The sequence below is a fragment of the Hemitrygon akajei genome, chromosome 5 (assembly GCF_048418815.1).
Source record: "Hemitrygon akajei chromosome 5, sHemAka1.3, whole genome shotgun sequence".
Lineage (NCBI taxonomy): Eukaryota > Metazoa > Chordata > Chondrichthyes > Myliobatiformes > Dasyatidae > Hemitrygon > Hemitrygon akajei.
The window spans coordinates 138,907,350-138,933,581 of NC_133128.1; the positions used below are offsets into that span (position 1 = coordinate 138,907,350).

General features: G+C 44.2%; 1 protein-coding gene across 1 annotated transcript in view; it reads left to right on the plus strand.

Annotated features, from left to right (window-relative positions):
* LOC140727244 (thrombospondin-type laminin G domain and EAR repeat-containing protein-like) overlaps positions 1 to 26,232 on the plus strand; it is an 87,267-nt gene that overhangs the window by 29,433 nt on the left and 31,602 nt on the right. The window contains exons 5-6 of the mRNA XM_073044508.1: positions 744 to 900; positions 17,089 to 17,241. Of these exons, the coding sequence (XP_072900609.1) occupies positions 744 to 900; positions 17,089 to 17,241 (310 nt within the window). The remainder of the gene's footprint in view (positions 1 to 743; positions 901 to 17,088; positions 17,242 to 26,232) is intronic.

Genomic DNA, 26,232 nt, shown 5'->3' on the forward strand with positions numbered 1-26,232 from the left:
CAAACCTGGACTAGAGTGATGCATTCATAGTCATAGAGCATTACAGCACAGAAACAGGCCCTTTGGCCCACCTACTCAATGCTAAATTGTTATTCTGCCTAGTCCCATTGACCTGCATCAAACCCATAGTTCTCCATATCCCTCCCATCCATGTACTTCCCACACATCTCTTAAGTGTTGAAATCAAACCCACTGTGGTGAACTACATATACCTGTCTGGACTGCTCCTGTGGCTCCTCCCACAGACCCCTGTATAAAGGCGACTGAGGCCTGTTGCCCAGCCTCATTCTCCAGGATGTAGTGTTGTTCATTCTTCCAGTCAATAAAAGCCGATACCTCGCTTGCTACGTCTCAGAGTGAGTTATTGATGGTGCATCACCCACTTCCACTGGCAGTTCTGTCCAACGTTCCCTGAAAACATTTCACCTTCACCTTTAACCCATGACCTCTAATTTTAGTCTCTCCCAAGGAAAAAGCCTGATGCATTTACCCTATCTATATCACTCGTAAGTTTATATACAGTACCTCTATCAAATCTCCTCTCAATCTCCTACACTCCAGGGAATAAACTCCTAACCTATTTAATCTTTCTCCATAAAATCCCGGCATGGTCTGAGTAAGTTTTCCCTCTAACTTACCTCGGGAAATGTAGGGAGGGCAGGAGGGTGAAGAGAGTAATAAAGGGTTTGTGGTGGAATAGGAAGAATAAGGAATCTCAAACTGCTCCATATATTGTTTCACAGGGGTTACTGAGACAACTGGTGATGCTGCCGGGATCTGATGCGACCCAGAGGATCTGCCCCAGTCCCACTCCCAGACTGGCGGCGCTCTCCATCCCGAAGATCCTGATGGAGCTCCCTCTGCGGCCTTCGGACAATGACATCTTGAAGTACCCTTATGGTAAGGAGGAGTGATCAGACTGGGTGCATTTACCTCGTGCGTATGAGGTGTAAGTTGTCCTGACTGGGAGTTAGGTGTCTTTGGTCAACAGACACCTTCCACCAGAATGGTGAAGGACCACAATGTAGGGTTCTTCTCCTACTGGAGAGGGAGGGGCCATGTTGGGGGAGGAAGCCCCTCAATTATATACCACCCCAGAGTGCCTCGAGTAGCTGCCGTGCTACTGATGTGTATAAATTTAACAGAGCAGTACAGAAAGCATGAATGTAAAAAAAAAATTGAATGGTTTATTCTTGCAAATCTTTTTTAAATTGTAAGATTTAAGTTGTAAATCTTGTCTTTTATTACGGTATGACTAAAGTTTATTCTGTTTTTAGAAATGGAACAATTTCAACCATGAAGTCAAGTGCTTACACCATCACAGGTTGAAACATTGACAGTTCTTCTCCGCCCTAATGATGTGTTTGACCTGCTGAGCTCTTCCAGCAGGTTGCTTGTTGCTCATTAAAAGCAGTTTGAGGGGCACAAACAGAGACTGAGAACACATTGGTCTTGTTTCAGATGGAATATATAGTAACTAGTGGAGTAACAAAAGATTAGTGCTTATGCCTCAGCTATTTGTCATTTAGAAAAGTGATCTTGAGAAGGAATCAAATGTAATATTTCTAAACTTAGCAACAACTCTAAACTGTGGGATTGTGAACTATTGAGTAAGTAAAGAGGCTGCAAAGTTGAGTCAGTGGTCAGAAACAAGTCAGGGGCAGTGAAAAGTGGATTAGTGAGAGGAAAATCAGAAGCTGGCATATTATTTAAACAAATGTTTGATTTGTAAGTGTCAGGCTACAAAGAGCTTTGGGTGTGGTTGTAAAACACATAAAATGCTGCAGCTCAGCAGCATCTATGGAGTGAAATAAACAGTCAAGGTTTTGAGCTGAGTACCTTATCAGATTCCTTTTTCTTCAGCCCTTTGCCTCTTACATCATCAACTCCCCTCTCCACCCACCCACCTTTCCCCTCACCTGCTCTCACCTATCACCTGCCAGCTTGTACTCCTTCCCCCTCCTTTCCAGTCCTGGAGGAAGGGTCTGGGCCGGAGCATTGGCTGTTTATTCTTCTCCACAGATGCTGTTTGACCTGAGTTCTTCCAGAATTTATGTTTGGGTCGCTGAAGATTTCCAGCATCTGCAGGATCTATTGTGTTTACGGATTTGCTTGGGGCTCAGACACTGGGGAAAAAACCTGCACCAGCACCAAAGAGTTAAAATTATGGTGATCTTCATAGCAAAGAGGATTTTATAATTGGGCTGGGGGGGTGTCTTGCTACAATTCTACAGGTCCTTGATGAACCCACAGCTGGAGTATTATGTGCAATTTTGGATAGGTGTTGCATTTTGGGAAGTCAAACCATGGCAGGACTTCTACAGTGAATAGTAAGGCCTAGGAATGTTGTGGAAGAGAGGGAACTAGAAGTACAAGGGTATGGTTCCCTGAAGGTGGTGTCACAGGTAGACATGGTGGGGAAGAAAGCACTTAGCACATTGGTCTTCATCAGTCAGAACAATGAGTATACGAGTTGGGACATTGAGTTGCACTTGTAGAAGACATTGGTAAGGCTGAACATTGAACATTGCGTGCAGTTTTCATTACCTCCCATATATATATATTTTTTTTAAAAGTGTCATTAAGCTGGAAAGTATGCACAGAAGAATGTTGCCAGGACTTGAGGGCCTGAGTTATAGGGAGAGGTTAGGCAGCTAGGACTTTATTCTCTGGAACATAGGAAAATGAGAGTGACCTCACAGAGGTGTGTAAAATCATGAGGAGGCATATATAGGGTGGATGCACCCACTTTTGCCCAGGGAAAGGGAAAGGAAAAACTAGAGGGCATATTTAAGATGAGAGGGGGAAAAATTAAAGGGAGCCGAGGGCAACTTCTTGCAGAGGTAGCATGCATATGGAATAAGCTGCCAGAAGATGTGGTTGAGGCAAGTACAATAAGAGCATTTGAAAGGTATTCAGACTGGTATGTAGTGAAGTGTAGAGAGCTATGGGCCAAACTTACATAAATGGGATTTGCTTCAATGGGCATCTTGGTCTACGTGAACCAGTTGGGCCAAAGGGCTTGTTTCTGTGACCTGCCCCACCCACTGCCCGCTCCTCTCTCCTCCTTATTCTGACTACTGCTCCCTTCCTTTCCAATCCTGATGAAGGGTCTTGGGTGGAAATGTCAAATGTTCATTTTCCTCCATAGATGCTTCCTGACGTGCTGGGTTCTCCAGCATTTTGTGTGTGTTCCTCTGGATTTGATGCTGGTTTGTTACTCATGAAGAGTGTTTGATGGCTCTGGGCCTGTATTCGCTGGAATTCTGAAGAATGAGGGGTGACTTCATTGAAACCTATCAAATGGTGAAGAGCCTCTGTCATTGCGGAATAAGAACTAACACTCGGACACGGAGGGAGATCGCTTCAGAACGCCTTTATTGTAGCGTGATATCATGGAGAGCCCATCCCCCTAAAAGCGGAGTTCGTTAGATTCTGTCTGACGATGGGTCACGCTCTTATTTATATCCCAAGCATACGAGAGAAAAACACATAAATCAGAAGGAAGAACTTCAATGGCAGTTCTGCTGAGTAGCAAAGTTGCAGGATATGTCCTTGAGCAGTTACACATTTACTTCAGTGTTAATTTCTCAAAACAGTATATCAGACATGTGATAATCTTTAGAACAACAAATACAAACATAATTATTTTAATCAGCCTGACCGTAAGGCACATTGTCAGCAGCGCAGAGTACATTAGTCACAGCAGACTTTGATTTTACATTTGAAGATCATTAACCCTTCCTTGCTCAATACAGTGTCAGCTCTGGATATTTTCTTCCACAGCCTCGATGGAGTAGATGTGGATGTGATGTTTCCTGTGGTGGGAGGATCTAAGACCAGATGACACAGCATCAGAATAAAGGGGCATCTTTTTAGAACGGAGATGAAGAGGAATTTCTTTAGCCAGAGAGTGGTGGATCTGTGGAATTCGTTGCCACAGTCAACTGTGGAGGCCGAGTCTTTATGTATATTTAAGGCAGAGGCTGATCGATTCTTGACTGGTCAGGGCATGAAGGGATACAGGGAGAAGGCAGGAGATTCAGGCTGAGAGGAAAATTGGATCAGCCATGATGAAATGGTGGAGCAGACTCGATGGGCCAGATGGCCTAATTCCACTCTTGTATCCTGTAGCCTCATGGTCCTATTTTCAGCATTTGCCGAATCTCTTGTGTCTCTAGTACTTTGAATATAATGAGCATTTTTCTTCAGTATTTATCAAAAAGAATGTTTTGATACGAAGGAGATGGGTAGGATTTTTAACAAATATTTCTTCTCAGTGAAGAGAAAATTATGATCGCTCAAGAGATAAGGGAAACATGTGGAGCTGTATTGGAGGATTTTCATATTATCAGGGAGGATGAGTCTACAGCATTGAGATGGATAAATCCCCAGGGCCTAACCAAGTGTATCCTCATACTTAATGAGAGGCTAGAGGTGAAATAGCAGAGACTGGAAGAGGGCTAATTAGTTCTGTTGTTTTTTTAAAAAAAAGGTTGCAAGGACATGCCAGGGAACTATAGGACAGTCAGCCTGACATCATGATGGGGAACTTACTGGAGGGAATTCTGAGGGACAGAATCTACCAGAATTTGGATAGACGGAGTCTGATTAGAAGGAGTTAGCATGGCTTTGTGCATTTGAAGTCATGCTTGACAAAGCTTTTAGGGTTTTTTTTTTGATGAGATAATCAAAAAGTTGGTGCAGGTAGGAGAGTGGATGTTAATCCTTTAGGAAGACGTTTGACAAGATACCGTATGATTGTACCACATGGATTCTACTGAGAGCTAGTTTGGTGGATTCAAAATTGGCTTAGTAGTAGGGAGCACAGAGTGGTGATTGAAGGTTGCTTCTCAGAATGGAGGCTGGTGACTACTGGCGTTCTGTAGAGACCTTATTTTGGATGCAAGTACACAAGGCTTGATCAGCGAGGTAAGCATCAAGGCTGTCATGGACACATTGGGCAGAAGGGCCTGTATCTGTGCTATATTGTTCTATGACTCAGACTCTATGGGAAGGACACCGATAATAGTGAGAGCAGTGTGAAGCTTGTAAAAGTGCTAAGGCATTTGATGTTAAAGAGGAAGTGGTGCTTGGTCTGTTGAAGAGCATCCAGGTGAATATCCCCAGGCTACTGAACAATTGCTAGGGCCTTGTTAAAGACAGGGAGAGAATTTATGTGCATTTAGATAAACATGGCCTGACTAGGGAAAGTCACCATGGCTTGGTGTTCAACAGGTCATGTCTTACAAACTTGATTGAGTAAATCTACCAAATATGGAAAGATAGTGAGGACATGCCAAGGATGTTTACAATAGCGGGTGAGTTTGGGATCAGAGGGAGCAGGCTCAGAATAGAAGGATGTCCATTTAGAACAGAGATGAAGAGGAATTTCTTTAACCGAGAGTTGTGAATCAATGGAATTCATTACCCCTGAAGGCTGTGGAGGCCAAGTCATTGGGTATATTTCAAGTGGAGGTTAATAGGTTCTTGATTAGTAAGGGTGTCAAAGGTTACAGGGAGAAGGCAGAAGAATGAGGTTGAGAGGAAAAATAAATTAGCCGTGATTGAACTGCAGAGTAAGCTCGATGGGCTAAATGGGCCAAATCTGCTCTTGTGTATAGTAAACGCTTCCTTAGGTATGTGAATAGCAAAAAAATAGTTAAGACCAAAATTGGGCCATTGAAGACAGAAATGGGTGAATTTATTATGGGGAACAAGGAAATGGCAGATGAGTTGAACAGGTACTTTGGATCTGTCTTCACTAGGGAAGACACAAACAATCTCCCAGATGTAATAGTGGCCAAAGGAACTAGGGTAAAGGATGAACTGAAGGAAATTTGTATTAGGCAAGAAATGGTGATGGATAGACTGTTGAGTCTGAAGGCTGTTAAGTCCCTGGGACCTGATGGTCTGCATCCCAGGGTACTTAAAGAGGTGGCTCTAGAAATCGTGGACGCATTGGTAATCATTTTCCAATGTTCTATAGATTCAGGAACAGTTCCTGCTGATTGGAGGGTGGCTAATATTGTCCCACTTTTCAAGAAATGAGGGAGAGAGAAAACAGGGAATTATAGACCGGTTAGCCTGATGTCAGTGGTGGGAAAGATGCTGGAGTCAATTATAAAAGAGGGAATTATGACACATTTGGATAGCAGTAGAAGGATCAGTCCGAGTCAGCATGGATTTATGAAGGGAAAATCATGCTTGACTAATCTTCTGGAGTTTTTTGAGGATGTAACTATGAAAATGGACAAGGGAGAGCCAGTGGATGTAGTGTACCTGGACTTCCAGAAAGCTTTTGATAAAGTCCCACATAGGAGATTAGTGGGCAAAATTAGGGCACATGGTATTGGGGGCAGAGTACTGACATGGATTGAAAATTGGCTGGCTGACAGGAAACAAAGAGTAGTGATTAACGGGTCCCTTTCGGAATGGCAGGCTGTGACCAGTGGGGTACCGCAAGGTTCGGTGCTGGGACTGCAGCTGTTTACAATATACATTAATGAATTAGATGAAGGGATTAAAAGTAACATTAGCAAATTTGCTGATGACACAAAGCTGGGTGACAGTGTGAAATGTCAGGAGGCTGTTATGAGAATGCAGGGTGACTTGGACAGGTTGGGTGAGTGGGCAAATGTATGACAGATGCAGTTTAATGTGGATAAATGTGAGGTTATCCACTTTGGTGGCAAGAACAGGAAGGCAGATTACTATCTAAATGGAGTCAAGTTAGGAAAAGGGGAAGTACAACGAGATCTAGGTGTTCTTGTACATCAGTCAATGAAAGCAAGCATGCAGGTAACAGCAGGCAGTGAAGAAAGCTAATGGCATGCTGGCTTTTATAAGAAGAGGAATTGAGTATAGGAGTAAAGAGGTCCTTCTGCAGCTGTACAGGGCCCTGGTGAGACCCCACCTGGAGTATTGTGTGCAGTTTTGGTCTCCAAATTTGAGGAAGGACATTCTTGCTATTGAGGGAGTGCAGCGTAGGTTCACAAGGTTAATTCCCAGAATGGCGGGACTGTCATATGTTGAAAGATTGGAGCAGCTGGGCTTGTATACACTGGAATTTAGAAGGATGAGAGGGGATCTGATTGAAACATATAAGATTATTAAGGGATTGGACACACTGGAGGCAGGAAGCATGTTCCCGCTGATGGGTGAGTCCAGAACTAGAGGCCACAGTTTAAGAATAAGGGTTAGGCGATTTAGAACAGAGATGCGGAAAAACTTTTTCACCCAGAGAGTGGTGGATATGTGGAATGCTCTGCCCCAGAAGGCAGTGGAGGCCAAGTCTCTGGATACATTCAAGAGAGTTAGATAGAGCTCTTATAGATAGTGGGGTAAGGGATATGGGGAGAGGGCAGGAACGGGGTACTGATTGTGTATGATCAGCCATGATCACAGTGAATGGTGGTGCTGGCTAGAAGGGCCTAATGGCCTACTCCTGCACCTACTGTCTATTGTCTTGTGATTGATCAGGTTAGGAGAGTGAATGTTGTCAATGCTTCACTAAAATCCAGGTAGACAAGGTCCATCATGGCAGGCTGATCCAACAGATGAAGATGCATGGGATCCATAGTGACTTTAGTTTGGAGTCAGAACTGGCTTTCCCATAGACGACGGGAGGTAGTGGCGTAAGGCTGTTACTCTGGTTGGAGATCTGTGTACTGTAGGAACTTGCGTTTGAGCCTCTGTTGTATTAAGATCATTCGTATGAAAATGTATATGGGTGGGTTATTAGGTTTGCAGATGACACAAAGATGGGAATTTGTGAAAGGTGTCGAAGGATACAGCAAAATATAGATCAGTTACAGATAAGGGCAAAGAAATAAGGTGGGGTTTATTCTGATCGAGGTGTTGCAACTGGGAGGTAGGCTGTAAGGGGGAAGTAATTTTTTTCCCCAGGGTTGAAATGTCAGGGAGATGCAGTTCAGCAGAGAGGAGGGGAGGATGTTTAAAGGGGATGTGTGGGCAAGGTTTTACTCAGAAAGTGGTGGGTTCCCGGAATGGACTGTCGGGGTAGTGGTGGAAACGGGTACGAAACCAGTTAGTGGCTGATAGATAGAAACACGAACGTTGCAGGGAATGGAGGGATATGGATCACGTCAGACTGAAGGGATTTAGTTTAATTCAGCATAGACTTTGGGGTCGAAGGGCCTATACCTATGCTCTACTGTTTTATATTCTGCGTTTGCTGTTCTGTATACTGACACACTAGGGGGTCAACCCTGGTTCAGTGAGGGACCAAAGAAAACACGTGGGGACAGCCTCAAAGACGACAAGGTGCCCTCCCAGAGAAGCTGCAGTGTCGGATGACGTGCATGGTGACACGCAACAGAGCTAGATAATCTCACTACCACTGGAGCAGGTAGATCTCAGGTCTGATCCTGCCGGCTCACAAAAGGTGGTGGGCAATTAATCAGCTGAAGGTAGGAGAAGGAGGCTCCAGGCACATCCACAATCGCGGTGGGGCCCGGCATGTAAGTGCTAAAGACAGATAAACATTTGAAACCACGTTCGGACAGAAGCACTGAAGAAACAGTCTATCCTGAGATCCTCAGCATGACACAGGACAGCCTTCAGCCAGTTCACTTCATTCCACAGGATGTCTGTGGCTGGCAGGGAGGAATGTTGGCCTGTTTTACTGCTGTTTCTTTCATTGCTAGTTGCGTTCTGAGTTGTGGTGTTGCTTGTTGTGCTCTGTGTGGTTCTGCCGCGCATCGTGGACATGCTATGTTGGAACTGGAATGCATGGTGACACTTGTGGGCTGCCCCCAGCCCACCCTCAGGTGTGAGGGCTGTTAATTCAAATGGCACGTTCCACTGTGTGTTTCAACGTCCACTCGACAAATAAACTTGCATCTTGAATCTTTAATATGGAATGCAGCTGACCACACTGGACACAGTAAAGGGCCTGGGGCTGGACGTCGTCCCTGCTGAGCCGCTGGAGGCCTCGGCCTCGAGCCCTGTTGCAACAGTGACAACCGGCTGACAGCGTGGAAGGTTGCACAGGTACGAACGTACGGTCTGTCCCATCTGGTCCATTACAGCCCAGTCAGTCTGCTTTCAGCCCCCAGCTGAGTCACGTATGGCACCATCACGAGTATGACTACGCACCGCATAGTCTGAGTCACCGGGCTGGGATTTTCCCAGGCTCCGGGTCTGATATGAACAAAGAGTTGAACTTCAGTGGTGACATGAGAGTAAGCAAGTGTGGTCACCGAGAGAAAAGCACTCGTGTAATTGGAGTCAGCCTTCACACAGAGAAAGGTGTTCGAGGATTTGGAAGTCAATCATCCCACCCCCAGAACATCATTGAAGTCTCCCAGGGCAGTGTCCTAGGTACAGCCATCTTCAGCTGCTTCATCAGTGGCCTGCCTTCCATCATAAGGTCAGAATTAGGGATGTGATGCACCATCAATAACTCTAGGAGACTGGAAGTGAATGATAGGCTTTTATTAACAGCAAAAAGGGAGCATGACACGTCGAAGACTGAGGGAGGAGCAGTGCCCCTATAGCCTTTATCCAGGGGTCTGTGGGAGGAGCCACAGAAGCAGTCAGCAGAGGGGCATGTCCAGACAGGTATACATAGTTTACCACAGGATGTTCACTGATGGCTGAGCAATGCTCAGATCCAGTTGTATTCCTTGAACTCCTTGTGTCTGTGCCTGTACACAGGAGGACATGGGCAACATTCAGATGTAGGCTGATAAATGGCAAGTACTATTAATATCACTGCTGAGCCTGGAGATGAGCATCTCCAACAAGAGTTCAAGTTGAAGTTTATTGTACATGTATACAATCAAATGAAACAACGTTCCTGCGGACCATGGTACATCCACAAAACAAAAATTACACATAGCACATCAACCAAATTACTACCATAAGTAAGTTAATAAAATATAAGTAAAATATATGTAGTTCACAGCACAGGTAAACAGTAAACAACACGCTGTCCTTGTGCTGAGCTTTCAACGGTGGCAGGTATTCATTAGTCTCGCAGCCAGAGGGAAGAAATTGTTGCCCAGTCTGGCAGTCCTGGTCCTGATGCTCCTGTAACTCCTCTGTGACGGTAGTGGGTCACAGAAATTGTGGGACGGGTGACTGGGATCCTCAACAATGCTTTGGGCCCTTTGTCTGCAACGCTCCCGGTAAATGTCAGAAGTAGGGTGGGAGACCCCCATGATCCCTTCAGGGGTTTTCACCGTCCTCTGTAGGGTATAGCGGTCCAATGCCTTGCAGTTTCTGTACCACACAATGATGCAGCCGGACAAGACACTCAACGGTGCTCCTGTAGAAAGTTGTTCGAATGGCAATGGAGAGCCTTGCATGCCTGAATCTGCTCAGAAAGCGCAGACACTGCTGTGCCGCCTTGACTAGTGAGGAGGTGTTGTGGGTCCAGGTTGGAACGCCCGTTATGTGCAGACCAAGGAACTTTGTGCTCTTTACTCTCTCCACGGCAAAGCTACTGATGTGCAATGGAGAGTGGCTGACTCATGTCTTTTCAGAAGTCCACCATCATTTCTTTTGATTTGACTATGTTGACACTCAGGGTGTTGTTCCCACACCATTTGATAAACTTTTCTACCTCCTCTCTGAATGCCAATTTATCATTATTGCTGATGAGGCTAAGAACAGTAGTATCATTAGCGACCAATAGACAGGATGGTGCCAGCAACCAATGAGACCAATGGCAATGTCCTGCAGTCAGTTCACAAAAGGACTTCTTTTAAACTGCATGTGATTGGAGCCTAATTTCAATCTGTGTTTTTGAGTGATCTGGTGCTTTTGCTATCTCCAAGGGAATTTGGCAAGATTGAGAGTGGAGCATGTGGCCTAAAGGCTGAACCTGAACCCATGATTGGCTCTATTACTCCTCACTGAGTAAAGGGTGAGCAAGGTTGAAATCGAGGATGAGAGCAGAAGGCGAGCAGGGCCATCTGCATGCGTTTGCCTGCTCTCCCTCTCCCTCTCAGTTGATGCTGCCAGAGGAAGATGCGGGAGTCTTCCTCACACCACAAGGTGAGATTGATGTGGGTTCATTTTTGGAGGACTCTGCAAGTTCATGTTACACGTCTTTCTGGTGTCTGGTTACTCTTTTTATGGCATTTTGCGTGTTTCGATCAGGGGCCCTTCGGTGCAGATTGGCTCTGCAGCTTGAAGTCGACAGGTGACAGCGCTGAACCTAACCCAGCTACAGTTAACACTCCCAGACCATTTCAAGGACTCTGCATTTTGATGTTTAATATTCTGGGTGTTATTCACTTGGGTTTTTCCATTTGCATGATTTGTTCTTTATTCGCGTGTTGGCTGTTTAAAGTTTTCTTTGTATGGGTTACATGGTGTTTCATGGTTACCTGTGGGAGGACGAATCTCGGGTTGTATACTGTATACATACTTTGATGTACTTTGAATTTTTGAATCTTTGAACTTGATGGTGCTAGTTGAGCTGGATTTGGCAGTGCAATTGTGAGTCAGTAGTGTGAACAACAGCGGGCTGAGCATACAGCCCTAGGGGCAACAGTGCTCAGCGTGATGGAGCTTGAGATGTTGCTGCCAACTTGGATTGACTGGGATCTTTCTGTCAAGAAGTCCAAGATCCAGTTGCAGAGAGCGGTGTTGAAACGCACCAAGGACAGCATGGAGGGAGTTCCTCAGCGCCTGCCTAGCTACTCTGTCGTCCAATCCCACAGCTTTGTGGGATCCCGGCCAGACAGGTTGCCTATTCCTGAGGGAACAGGTAGATGGGGGGCTTTTCTTTCAATGCATCAAATCATGCATAGAAGGCATTGGCCTTTCAGGAAGGGAGGAGTTGCGGTGGTTGACATGTAGGGAAGTCGTAATCAGTTATGGTTACAAAGTTATGGTTACAGTTGTGTCACAAAGGTGTCTGTGGCTTCTCTGTGCGTACTCGTGCTTTGCCTTCCTGAAGGCAGAGGAGAGCTCGGCTCTTGCTGACCTTGCACTCATCCTGTCCCCCAATCTGAAGGCAGCGTCTAATCCCTGAGCAGTGCCCAAACCTCGGCAGTCAGCTAGAGTTTCTGGTTTGCCCTGGCATAGTAGTATTTAATCATAGTAATGTCCTCAATGAACTTTCTTACGTAGCCGGTCACCGATCCCACATACTCATCAATGATCATAGATACCCATCTCCCTGAATATGCTCCAGTCCGTGCTTTCAAAGCAGTCCTGCCACTCTGAGGTGGCACTTTCTGGCCAGGTCCCAATCTCCTTCTAAACTAGTTTGAACCCTGGTATAGCCAGTGATCTGTATGCAGGGATTAGCAGAATGGATACGTGGTCTGAGTATCTGAGATGAGGGTGGGAGGCTCCACGAACATTTGTGTAACCAGTCTAATATATTCTCCATGGTTGCAAAGTTGACATGCTAGTAGAACCTTGGCAGGACTGTTTTTAAGCTGGCATGATTGAAGTCTCCAGCAACACCATCGGGGTGAGTAGCCAGAGGGAATCCCAAAGCCCCCCCGTGTCAGTCAATGGCATTCCCATTGCAGAGTTCCCTGTCGTCAACATCCTAGGAATCACTGCTGACCAAAAGCTAAGACAATGGTGACGAGTGTCTGTTAGAATCTGGGGATCCCACAGTAAGGGTTTTGGTACCAAAAACACTGAAGCCTTTCCACCATCTACAAGGTACAAGCCGGGAGCATGCTGGAATATTTTTCACCTGCCTGCATGCGTGTAGCTCCGTCAGCTGGCGGTAAGCGTGACAGCACTGGGAGAGGGCAGTCCACGTGATTCGTATTTGCTCCTCCGGCACCACGGGGCGGCTCGCTACGTATACGACCTGCTCATCCAGACGACTCTGACTGCACCTCCCAAACCTCCGACATCTACCACCTTGACAAAAGGTGAAGCGGATACAATGCACAGCACCACCTATAGATTCACTTCAAATTGCACTCCATCTTGCCCGTACTTCATTCTCACTGGGTTCGAATCTCAGAACTCCCTCTCCAACAGCACTTCATCCGAAGGACTGTAGCTTCTCAAGAAGTCAGAAGACCACCACCTTTTCAGGGATGATTACTGATGGGCAACAAATGCTGCATTGCCAGGGCTGCCTGTGGATGGCATCTAACCAGAGCTTTGTACAGCTGTTACCATGACTACCACTACTTTTTCTTCCAGCCTACTTTTATTTAGTTCACTCAAGGGATTTTGGCTTTGCGGGCTGAGCCAGAACTTAATTGTGCATCTCTAATTGTTTTTGAGAAGGCGGTGTCTTGTTGAACTGCCAAGTCCTTGAGGTGCGGGTGTACCCTCAGTGGTGTTAGGGAGAGAGTTCCAGGACGCTGGCTCAGTGATGGTGACGTATCTCCAAATCAGGATGGTGTGTGTCCTGTGGGAGTGGCTGCCAACTGGAGGTGTCTCCAAGCTTTTCATGCCTTGTTTTTCTAGCTGGGAGCTGCAGTCTAAGGAGTCAAACTGCAGGTCATCCTATAGATGGTACAAGTGGTGGAGTTATGGCCAATGAACGAGTCTGTCCATTCCCTGTGTTTGGCGAAACTTTAACTTTATTCTCGGCCCCATGACAATTAGAAAGCACTTTGATCTGTTTAACTTGAGCCAGATTCGGTGACCTATTTGCCACAGGTCTGCTCATCCACTTCACGTACCCTTCACAAATCTCTGCTACCCGTTACATTACAACACAGAAACTATAGCTGCACATCAGGGATGTCTCCCATAATAATATTGGGTGGATCTACCACAACATTTTGGACGACAAAAGCTTTCTTTGCAATTGTAATCTTAATTCTGATCAAGTTCCTTTCTTAGATTTTGCTATTTATATTTCCCATAGGGAGCATGTGAACAGAATACTCTGGGCAAGTCCCAAGTTATTATCTCTGTCGGTACTGCTCCTCTAATATCGCAAAGTATGTGAGTCAGATCTTTCTGATGATGGTGTTTTCCACCCAGGTAGCAATGAGGCACTCCCTCACTCTAGACTATATATAGGTCAAATGTCTGTGGCTCTGCCCCTCCCTCTCTGTGTCATCCTCTAGCCAAGCAACTCTTGCATTCCTCAGTTCTGGCTAATTGATCATCACTGGTTTTAACTGAGGCAAGAATCTGCAGATACAGGAATCTGGAGCAACACACAAAGCTGGAGGAGTTTATCAGGCCAGGCAGATCTGTGGAGAGATGTTTCAGGTCTAAACTCTTCATCTGAACTGCTTAATTACCCCACCTAACACACACAATGCTGGAGGAACTTGGCAGGTCAGACAGCATCTATGGAGAGGAATAAACAATTGACGTTTCAGCCCGACACCCTCCATCAGGACCCTGAGACCCTTCGTGAGACTATATGAATGGTCTCAGCCCAAAACATTGACTGCTTAGGAATAGATGATCAAATGATTATTTGATCATTCCTGATTTGGAACACAATGAAAGCTGTTGCTTCCCAACATGGCACCTGAGGTTGCTGGCTCATTCACTGGGCAAATTGTCGAGAGTGCAGTGATTGCCCGGTGGAAGTGTGCTGTACGATACCAATCAGTGTGTAGTGCCAGCACTGTAATTTTGGAGGGGAACGCTCCAAAGGGACGTGCTCTCCTGGTATTTTTACATAAGAACATAAGCCAGGCAGCAAGAAGAGAGTGGCGTTCAAAGGGTGGTTTTCCAATCTGATGCCAGCGAAGAACAATCACAGATCACTGATATTTCAGGAAGGGCACCCTTTCTGAAGTTTCTCCCTGCTCAAGATTCAATATTTTTTGTCATTTGTCAGTACACAGGAGGTGAAATTATTGTTTTCTAGATCCAATGCAGCATAAAAAACACCACCATAAAGAACACAAAAAAAACAATAAATATAAATACATAAGACTAGCTTGTATATGATCTGATGTTATGTGCATAAAGTGATTCGAGATACAGGAGTATCTGTACATAATGTTACTCTGACAGGAAATGATGACGTAGTGGTGGCAGGAAGTGTGGAGGGGTTGTTTAATGGGTGGAGGTGTTGATCAGTCTTACTGCTTGGGGAAAGTAGCTGTTTTTGAGTCTGACAGTCCTGGAGTGGATGCTGCGTAGCCTCACCCCAGTCCTTGAGCAAGGTGGATGGTATTGCTGACCTTCTCCCAACACCTTTCTATATACGTCCCTGATGCTGGGTAGGCTGGTACCAGTAATGTGTTGGGCAGTTCCAACTACCCATTCTAGAGACCCCCCCCCCCATCCTGTTCTGCAGGCCTAGAGCAGGATAAGGTCTGGTCTTCAGTTCACACACATGGGCGAAGCAGGCACGTTGTGAAAGCAATACCATGACACGAAGTATGCGTCAGCGGGAGCTCACTGGCCAAGTTTCACTGCATGAGCCAGAAGCCACCTGGGGCATGGAAGTGAAGGGAGGGGGCTGCCTGTGCTGTTACACGCCAAGGTGAGTCACTTCCCCTGGGAACAGCCGAGCACAGTGTTACTGGAACAGCAATCCAGAAACACAAACTAATCACTGGATTGGGGAGTTCGTATCCCACCACCAATGTTTTAAATCTGAATTAAATTCATTGAGTAAATCTGAAATGAATATACTAGTGAATGTACTAGTAGCAGTGACTATAAAGCGGTCAGATTGAAGGTCCACAGTTACCCTTTGGTATAGAGATTCTGTAGCCCTACCCACTCTGACTACATGACCTGCGGCAATGTGGTTGACTTTTCACTGAATAACCGATCAGCTATGCAAATTGTTATGAGAACTGTGTTAACCAGATGGACTTTTAAGGGGTGGTGTGGGATTTGACAAACACACACCCAGCCAGTGATCATGCAAAATCCTTCTCTACTGGGGTTGTGCCAACGTTTCAAGCCTTGCAACGGCACAACAAAATCACACCTATCCCAGACACCTATTCCTATCGATTGCATTATCCTGTTGGGTAGATACAGAAGATGACGCCGACTCAATGATGTACATACAGGGCTGCTTGATATCGACTCTGGACCTCACGATATCTCATCATGGGTAACTGGGAGCTGTCCGTCGACAATCTCCCACCACTCTTTTTCACTCCATGATCCACCAGGATCAAACCCAGGTTGGTGGACCAGTGAGGTAGCTGCTCTAATAGCTGTGCTCATGGTGCTGCCTGGTTCTAGAACGTGGCCCAACATTTACTTATCTATTAGTGAAGACTGATAAATGTGACCTTACTAGGTTCAAGAACAGTTAGAACCCCACAACCATCAGGCTGTTGAACAAAGGGGATAGTTACACTCATTTACCCATCCATTGAGATGTTCCCTCAACCAATGATCTCACTTTAAGGACTCTTTATCTTTTTATCTCATGTTTTTGTTATTTATTGCTATTTATTTATATTTGCATTTGAACAGTTTGTTCATCTACACACTAGATGATCTTTCATTGATCCTGTTGTAGTTACTATAGATTTGCTGAGGATGCCCACAGGAAAGTTAACCTCAGAGTTGTATATTATGACATATATGTACTTTGATAATAACATTTACTTTGAATGTTGAACTTTGAACCAATCCCCATTACTGTTGATATAAATAAGAAATTCACAGAATCATATAGTCATCTTGCATTGAAATGGGCCCTTCACCAACTTGTCTATCTACGTTAATCCTATTTATCATCTCCCTCTGAACCTTTCTTGTCCATGTACCTAACCAAATATCTCCTAAGTATTATAATTGTACCATAACAAAATAATGATTTAAAACTTTTTTACTTCTCTATCTCTTCACCCATCCCAGTCCCTCCTAATGTCGTTCAATGTTGTATTTTGTCAGATAGCATCCCAGGGAAGTACTTTAAGACACTTTATTGTATTAAAACTACTGTACACTGCAAATCTTTTGGAAGCTTGATGGGGGAGCATGTTCATTTGGACTTGCCATTGTGTAAAATCTCCATTTTGATGTAGTAAGAGAAAATTTGGAAATACTCAGCCGGTCAGGCAGCAGCTGCAGAGAACAAAACAGAGCAGTGTTACCACTGGAAGAAGATTCATCAGAACTCTTTTGACAGCTTGTTTCTGCTACTTCTAATATTGTTAATCTTCTTTATGTTGGATTCAGAAACAGAAGTGAAGGTGATGGTAGGAAACCATCCTCCATGCACTGAGACTGAAGTCAGCCACCTCTGGTTTGATGTCTTCAACAAAGGCTTCTTTATCTGTAATGGCAAGAACTGGATATCGATCTTAAAAAGTAAGACCAATTATGTCAAAGGTATTGCTAGATTGTTTGGTGTGCCGCCTCTTAGCAAAGTTGTTAACAAACTAACAAGAGTACACAATGAATGAACTTGCATCTGGATTTCCCAAAGTGCTTTGCAGCTGATGAAGCCAACGTAACAATCATGTTAGGCACTGTATGCTCCCACAAACAGCAACGAGGTACTCCCCAGGCTCTGTTTCCTTTTCTGAGGGATTTTATTTGATATATCCTGATCAGGACATCACTTTTACTCCAGTATAAGCACAAGAGATTCCGCAGATGCTGGAAATCCAGAGCAACACATACACAATGCTGGACTCAGTAGGTCAGGCAGCATCTACGAAAATGAATAAACCTTTACTCTAGTCTTACTACATCTTCCACATGCTCTAGACAGCACTGACAGAGGTTTGTTTTAGCATCTGGAGTATTAACCTAGATTTTAGTGGCTATTTTCCATAAGCATAACCCAGTCGCTACCAACCAAACCAAATATGACACCAGTTCTAACTGATTTAGTGTCAGGTTTATCATCATCCTCGTATGCTGTTGATGAACACTGGGGTCTTCCACAGCCTTCAAATATCCAATGAATCACTAAAAATATTTCCCATCTTCTATTGAACCTTATTCTCACTTTAATTCCAAAAGCAATTCCCCATTCAGCTTGGTTACCTCAGCAAGTGTTTAATAAAGCAAAGTAACATTGTTGAAATAAATATAAATTAATTTATCTTGTCAAATGGTACTTCAAAAGTCTTATTAATCTTTTATTGACACAGCATTCATTAAATTGAAATATGTAAGTACAAAGGTGCAGGAGCTAAGCAAAACTGTTCAAATCTCAAGGCTCACATCCTGTATCATGGACTCAAAACTCAAGTCCTAATGAGACGGGCAAAGCCTCAAATCTCACTGAGATCCAGCCGTTCCACCAGATGAATTTCCACCCAGTAAAGTACCAAAGAGAGCTGTGAAATAATGACCAGATCACTTTTCTTCAGTAGTACTGTCTGAGGGATCAAAAACGTTCCAAACTCTAAACAAAGCTCTACATTAAATAACAAAATGGATTTATTTCTATCCTCCTGGGGAATTCAACTTTGACTGGGCGCTTTCCATATTTGACCATCCCTTAACTACAAAATCAGAAGCATGATATTCCATAAATTATTTAATTCTGCCAATTTACCCCATTAACTTCCAGGTGCTTTCCTACACAGATTAATCTTATTTCTGTTGAAAGGAGTAGTAATTGATCCCACATTGACATCCTATGTTTCTGGTTACTATTGCACTGTGCCTATATACTTCCTTCCTCTCTCTGACCTCGACTGACACTCGGTAATGGGCCTTCGCTTCTGTGCTGACTGCACTTTATTAAAAAGATCATGCAATGGATTATAATTAAACGTTAATCAACTCTCTGGCCGAATAGTGAAATCTTGACAACTGACCTAAAAGAGGAGGAAGAGGTAAAGGTGCTGTGAAGTTTCAGGATGTGTACCCTGGAATTATCAAAGTCCAAGTAAATTTATTACTAAGGTACATATATTTTGCCAGATGCTATCTTAAAATTCATTTTCTTGCTGGCATTTATAGGAAAATAAAGAAATACAATAGAATTTATGAAAACTACATAAAGACCAACAAACAACCAATGTGTAAAAGAAGACAAATTGTGCAAATAAATACATACATACAAAATACTGAGAACATGAGTTGTAGAGTTCTTGAAAGTGAGCCTGTAGGTTGTGGAATCAGTTTAGAGTGGAGGTGAGTGAAGTTATCCATGCTGGTTCAGGAGCCTGATGATTGTATGGCAATAACCGATCCTGAACCCCGTTGCGGTGTGGGACAAGGCTCCTAGTAGTGAGAAGAGAGCATGGCCTGGATGGTGGGAGTTCTTGATGGCGGATGCTGCTTTCTTGTAGTAGCGCTCCTTCTAAATGTGCTCATTCGTGGGGAAGGCCTAGTGCAGGACCAAGGCAGCTGAAGGCAGTGCCATTGATGAAGTGAAGGAATTGGATAAGTGGCCAAGCACTGGAGAAGTGCAGAGGATTGTAGATAATGAACAGCACAAGGGTATCTGGAGGGCCAATTCCAGCAGAAAATCATGGCTGACATTATTACCATCAACAGTGAGTTTGCGGTGCTCCAGCATACAAAGGTTGTAGGGTATTGCACTGTCACACCAAACTGCATAAAAGACCCTTGTGACAAAACCTTACTATGTAGACAAGCTCCCAAGAATTCAGAGGCAAATCTCAATCAGAGGCCGAGGACTATCATGGTGTCAGCTAAAGGGCTTTACCACACTGCTGCTGGAGGGTTTGAGGCTCATCTTCCTCGCAGTGCTTTAACTTTACATTATTACACATCCCAGTCTACCATTTGTCCAACAACCCTTTCCGGTCATTGACCAGATGCCCCACTAATCTCAAACACCATCACTCAAAAGTTCCCAAATATCTGTCTAAGCTGATGGCCCCCAACATCAGCGTCATCTGCTCCAATCCCCATGATCGTGTGCTGCAGTGACCCACAATATCTTCCCCTACCATCCCAACCTTTCCGATCACTTGCCTGAACCCTCTAGGCCACACTTGGAGTATTTGTGAACAGTTTTGAGTCCTTCATCTAAAATGAGGAGGGAATCTCATTTAAACCTACTGAATATTGAAAGGGCTGGATAGATTGGGTGCAGAGAGAAAGTTTCCTGTAGTGGGGTGTCTAGCATCAGAGGGCACAGCCTCAATAGAAGGACATCCCTTTAGAATAGGAATGATGAGGAATTTATTTAGTTTATAGGGTAGTGAATTTGTGGAATTCATTGCCATGAACATTGATGGAGGCCAAGTCATTGGGAATATTTAAAGCGTGTTTGATAGGTCCTTGATTAGTAAGAGTTTCCAAGGTTATGGGGAGAAGACTGGAGAAGGGATTGAGAGGGGGAAAAGTCAGCCAAGATTGAACGGTGAAGCAGACTTGACAGGACCAAATGGCCTAATTTCCAATGTCTTACGGTCTTGGGTTCCTCTTTGAACATATTGATCTATATTGATATAAGAGATTCATATTCCTCTGAAATTCTTGTTCTTCACAGATATCCATGAAAACAGAAGAGTGCCCCAAAGAATGAGAGACAATAAAAAGTTAGAACCCAGAAGCCCCCACTACTTCCCCCTCCCACACACAAGCAGCAACAAAGCAATGATCCTCCCCTCCCCACTCACTTCAGCAATAAAGCATCAGCACCCACCACCCACCAGGCAAGCAATAACAAAGCGCCCGAGAGAGACCATGATCTGCAGTACAACAAAAACTAATCATTCACCTGGCAACTCGACATACCACAGGGTCTTTCTCTCCCCAGTAAAGGTCCAGACAGGTGAGAGGGGAGGCATAAAAAAACAACTCGCTGATTTGCGATGACAAAGTCTGCCGGGTTGCTGTTCTTTCCTGAGTTCTCCCCCGACAGCCGAAATGTTGTTCCTGATGTCCCATTTACTCCCGCGATGTTTCAGTCCACGGTGTTGTGTGTGTGTATACATCTACGTATCAAATAAATAAAGGCACACACTCAGAAAAAGTAACCTGGTATATTCACTCTGCAGACGGAGCAACAAATCAATGTGCATGTGTAAGTTATCAGTCAATAATTAGTGCTAAGGGTGCATTGCACTAATATGGAAAGATCCATATATTACACTTCCTTCCCCTTTAGGTTAATGTAAAACTGTATATGTACAAAACATTCAATTTCCCTTTTCATAATCCATATTCCCTATAAACATGCTTTCACAATAATGGTCCATAACATCACTATACTAAAGATTCAGTCTTTTGGGTGGCACTCTGTTTCTTTAAGGATCTGTGATGTGGCATCAGGTTTAGCTGGTGTCTTGTCAAAGACAAATTTCTTTGTTGCAGGTGTCACATTGCTGTTAGTGACATGATCATCACTGAGAGGCAAGTCTGGTGACTGTAAGGAGTCCGTATTGTTGGATGCAGTCAACTCAGGTGTGCTCTTTGGCTGAGCATCCAGTATCTGGTCCACATGATGTCTCCATGTATGATATCCAACATCTGCTAGGATTCCTGTCCAACCTCGAACTTCCTTGCTGATTTATTTGGCAACTGGCTGAACTGTTTATACTGTACTTCCTTCTGTAGATCTAGTTTCAGGAGGTCCATGTGAGATCTCAAATTCCAGCTCATGAACAGCGCTGTCATTGCATGAACGGAGTTCTGATACACAAGGAAGTTGTCCATCTTATGCTGTAGAGAAACATCCTCCTTGTCCATAGCTTTAATAAACTTCTTGAAGGTTTGGATAAACCTTTCATCTCACCCATGCGTTGCTGGGTGTTGAGGAGCTGACTTGAAATGTCTGATGTCATTTTTCTTCATGAACAGTCTGAACTCTTCTGACATGTATTGTGGTCCATAGTCACTCACAATTTGTTTAGTAAGCCACCTCTGGTGAAGATAGAGCGGAAATGGACTTTTCTGATGTGGTTGTCTTCATTGGTATGACCACCAGCCACTTTGAAAGAGCATCCACAGCAATCAGAAACGTGGAGGTAATGAGTAGCGCGGCAAAGTCGATGTGTACTCTTTGTTGTGGTGTTACCAGCCGCTCCCATGCTTGCAATGGTGCCTGTGGTGGTGCATTTTGAGCTTTTTGGCATTCTGAACAGCTTTTGGTCATGTCTTCAATCTTTCTATCTATTTCTGGCCACCACACGTAGCTCCAGGCAAGACTCTTCATCTTGACTGTATCCATGTGTCCTTCACATTTAGACTCTCTAACACTCTGGTGCGTAGTTTAGAGGGAACCACAACACAAGATCCATGCATCATTGTTCTTTGACACACAGACAGTTGGTCTCATCTCACTGAGAACTCCTCAAACACAGGATTACCGTGAGCTGGCCATCCTTCTATGGTGTGATGTCATAGACTTTTGACAATGTTGGGTCATTCCTTGTTTGAATTTCAGAATTCATTACTGGCAGCTGGTCTACCAATGCCGTGTGGAACAGTATGAAGATTTTTCTTCAGTTGTCTACAGTGAAAGACATGACAAGCTGTCAGTATTGCTGTGTTGTTTCATACCCTTGAACTCTATGTCATAAGACTGGCTCCTAGGAATTGTGCCCAACATTGCAATCGGGTAGCGGTCATCACTGGGTTCCCTTCCTGGGATTGAAAATGGACACAAGGGGCTGGTGATCTGTCACTAGAGTAAACTTTTGTCCATAAGAGTAGTGGCGGAACTACTTTACTCCCCATGCTAGACTAAGGGACTCTCGGTCAATCTGTGTGTAGTTGCATTCTGCACTTGTCAGTGATCTTGAAGCTAATGCAATCGGACATTCAGATCCATCTTTCATGATGTGTAACAAAATGGCACCAATGCCATAAGGGCTGCATCGCATGCCTGTCTGATGGGCAAGGATGGGTCATAATGGGTGAGCAGCTCATCTGATGTTATTAGTCGCTTTGTTTCCTTGAATGCTCTTTCACTTTCTGACCACTCCCACTTTGCGCCTGTCTACTACAGTGTGTTCAATGGGTGCAGCACTCTAGCAAGATCTGGAAAAAAACTGGTGGTGGTAGTAGTCTACAAGGTCCACGTATTACCCAAGTTGTGACACATTTTTCGGTTTGGGTGCCTGCAACACCCTACCAGTCTTCTCTTGTGATTTGTGTAAGCCATGCTTGTCAAAAACATGTCCACAATATGAGATTTCATTTATGGAAAGCTCACACTTCTCTCTCCTTGCACACAGACCATACTCACTCAGCCTGGTAAGGACTTTACCAAGGATCTGGAGGTGCTCTTCATCATTCTTGCCAGTCATGATGATGTCATCAAGGTAACATTGTGTTCCCGGGATATCTTGGAGCACTTGGTTCATTGCTCTTTGTCAATTTGTGGAGCTGATGTGACACCAAAGTCGAGACGATTATACTGGAATAATCCCTTGTGAGTGTTGATTGTGAGGAACTTCCTACTTGACTCTTCAATCTCTATTTGTAAATAGGCTTATGACAAGTCAATCTTTGAAAACCTCCCTCTCTGCCTGCCAAAGATGAAAAATATTTTCTATTCATCACAGAAGATACTGTATGGTACACAGCACAGGGTTAATGCTCACCTTGAGGTCCCCGCATATACAAACATCTCTGGCTTTCACTTTCTTGGTCACCAAGACAATAGGTGTGGCCCAATCATTCCACTCAACCTTGGAGAGGATGCCAGATGCCTCCAAGCTCTGAAGTTCAGTATCCACTTTAGGACATAGTGCATAAGGACTGGATGCACTTCATGGAATCTTGGTGTTGCTGTTTCATCCAGCTCAATTCTGGATTTCATGCCTTTGAGTTTACCAATCCCCTTCTCCAACACATTAAGCAGCTGTGACAGTCTCTGGTTAGTGCTACCATTTGGGCTGCAGTTGTCTGTTGATGTCACAATAAGAGCTTTGACTGTGAGCCAGTCTAGTTGGTATTTTCTCAACCATTCACATCTGGACAGTGCTGGTCCTCCTCTTTTCAACACAAATCTCTAAATGCCATGTTTTACCTCCGTATGTCACACTCACTTTCAGTTTGCCTTTTGGGAGATACTTTTTTGCCTGTCTGGTATTTAGCATCACGAAGGTCTTTTCTAATGGTAGCTTAGAAAACAATCTGTTGTAGTCAGCATCCGAAATTATAGACAACACTGACCCTGTTTCCAGCTTCATTTTCAGTTTTACACCAGAAACATCTGTTGTGATCCATATGATTTTGTGATCTACTTCATTAATGCTATATAGTTCTAGGCATAACAGCTTATCTTTATCAGACTCTGTCTTGTCTGATTCAGTTTCACATTCAGTCACTTTATGCATTTGTGTAATTTGGGGTTTGAAACTTTTCAATCGGTGTGGATTTTTCTCTTTAATTGTGCTTTTTGTCTGACTTGTAAACTCTCTCTATATGCACTTGTCTTTGATACTTTCTGTGACCTTTTTCTTTGTACCAACAGTCAATTGCATTATGGGAGGATTTGCCCCATTGATAAAATTTTTGGCTTTTTGCACCATTCAGGGATATTTTGTGCTTTCACATTCTAAACACTTTTTCTGTAGTTCCACCGCATCCTTTGCTGCAGTCTCCAATGATATTGCAATGCTCAATGCCTGTCTGTTAGGCCTCTTTCTGACAGTAGCCTCTTGAGTGCTTTGACTATGCATGTCACATACAAGTTTGTCCCTTAAAGTATCAGAAAGTCCATCTCTAAAGTCACAATATTAGGAAACTTTCCATAGTTCTACGATGTATTCAGAAATGCTTTCATCCTTTGACTGGTTCTTTTTGTGTAATCTAAATCTCTCAGCTTTTACTAGCAGTTTTGGGCTCGCGTGATTTTGCAAAATTGCAACAACTTCATCAAACATCTTGCTGGCTTTTCAGGAGTTACTAAGTTGTGTAAGAGACTGTACATTCCAGCACCCATTCAGCTAAGAAGTGTGGCGACTTTCTTTACCCCATCCATATCGGTAGCAATACAATACAGTTCAATTCTCTTAATTATACAAAACCCAGCTGTCGTTAGCACTATCAAATTCATCAACTCTCCTGACTAAGGCCATCGTCATGTTATTTTTACATTAGCTTTGTTCATTGTGTGTCTCTCACTGTCACTCACACACCCGTTTCTGCCTTTTCTGTCACCATACTTATTCAGTTCATTCTTTCCTCTTTCTGTCTCTCCCTTACTTCGAATTCTATCATTTCGTAACTGTCGGTACAGTTGGTGATCTCTGCTGACGTTCAGGTTCATACTCGTCACCAATGGGATACTGAAAAGAGGCTGGTTGTGAACCTCCAGGAATGGGTCCCACCACTGCAAAGGACATCTCTAGGTCAGGGTCACCATCAGACAAAGGTAAAAATTAAGCTGTCTCTGCAGATGAGCTTGAAGGAGTTGCCATTAAATGCCATTGTAGCTCCACTTATCAAAGCCAAGTTCTATCTTTGAGTTTCACACATACAGATTTAGTAGATGAGCCCTCCATTCTGAGTGAAGCTGTGATATTGTCCCTGAGTAATAGTGCAACTCTTTCTCCCCACCTTTTTTACCTCCTTCTCTAAAACAATTAAGCCCTGGAACATTAATCATTCATTCCTGTTCCTCTCTCAACTAGCATCATAGTTCCATATACTGAATCATGCTCTAAGTTCATCATCCTCACCCACTGTATTAAAATACACTTCAGTCTATTGTGCCTATTATCTTGCTCCTGTCTGTTCTTACCAGCCATGCAATCTACCTTCCTCTCAACTACACTGGGAGCAATCTAAAGGTCACCACCTTCAACATCCTACTTTTTACTCTTACCTTACTACTTGCGCAGGATCTCTTTTGCCCTTTCTACCTGTCTCATTGGAGCCAATGTACACCTTCCCCCTTGCTGTTCACCTTCCCCCTTGCTATTAGACACCCTCAACCCTGGCATCTGGGAGGCCACATATTATCCTGGTGTCTTTTTTTTAAATGCACCCATAAGAGCCCCTTGTCTTTTTCTTTAACTATTGAGTCTATTGCTCTCCCTAACTTTGCCCTTCCCTGCCGAGGAACTGGTGCAGAGGGCTGGGTTTCAGATTCTCAAATCACTACAACTTCTTCTGATGTAGGGGTGACCTGTACAAAAACAATGGGTTGCACCCTAACTGAATGGGAACCAATATCCTGGCTGGGATCTCACTAGTGTTACTCAGGAGACTATAAACAAATTTGGCACAGGGTTGGGAACCAGAGCACCAGCTCAGCAAGACTAAATGTCATGACCAGTATGTATATGTCTCTCTCTTTCGCTCTCTTTCGCTCTCGCTCCCTCTCTCCCCTGCTCTCTCTCTCCCCTGCTCTCTCTCTCCTCTCTCTCTCCTTCTCTCTCTCTCTGCTCTCTCTCTCTCTTTCTCTATTTCTCTCTCTCCCTCCCCTCT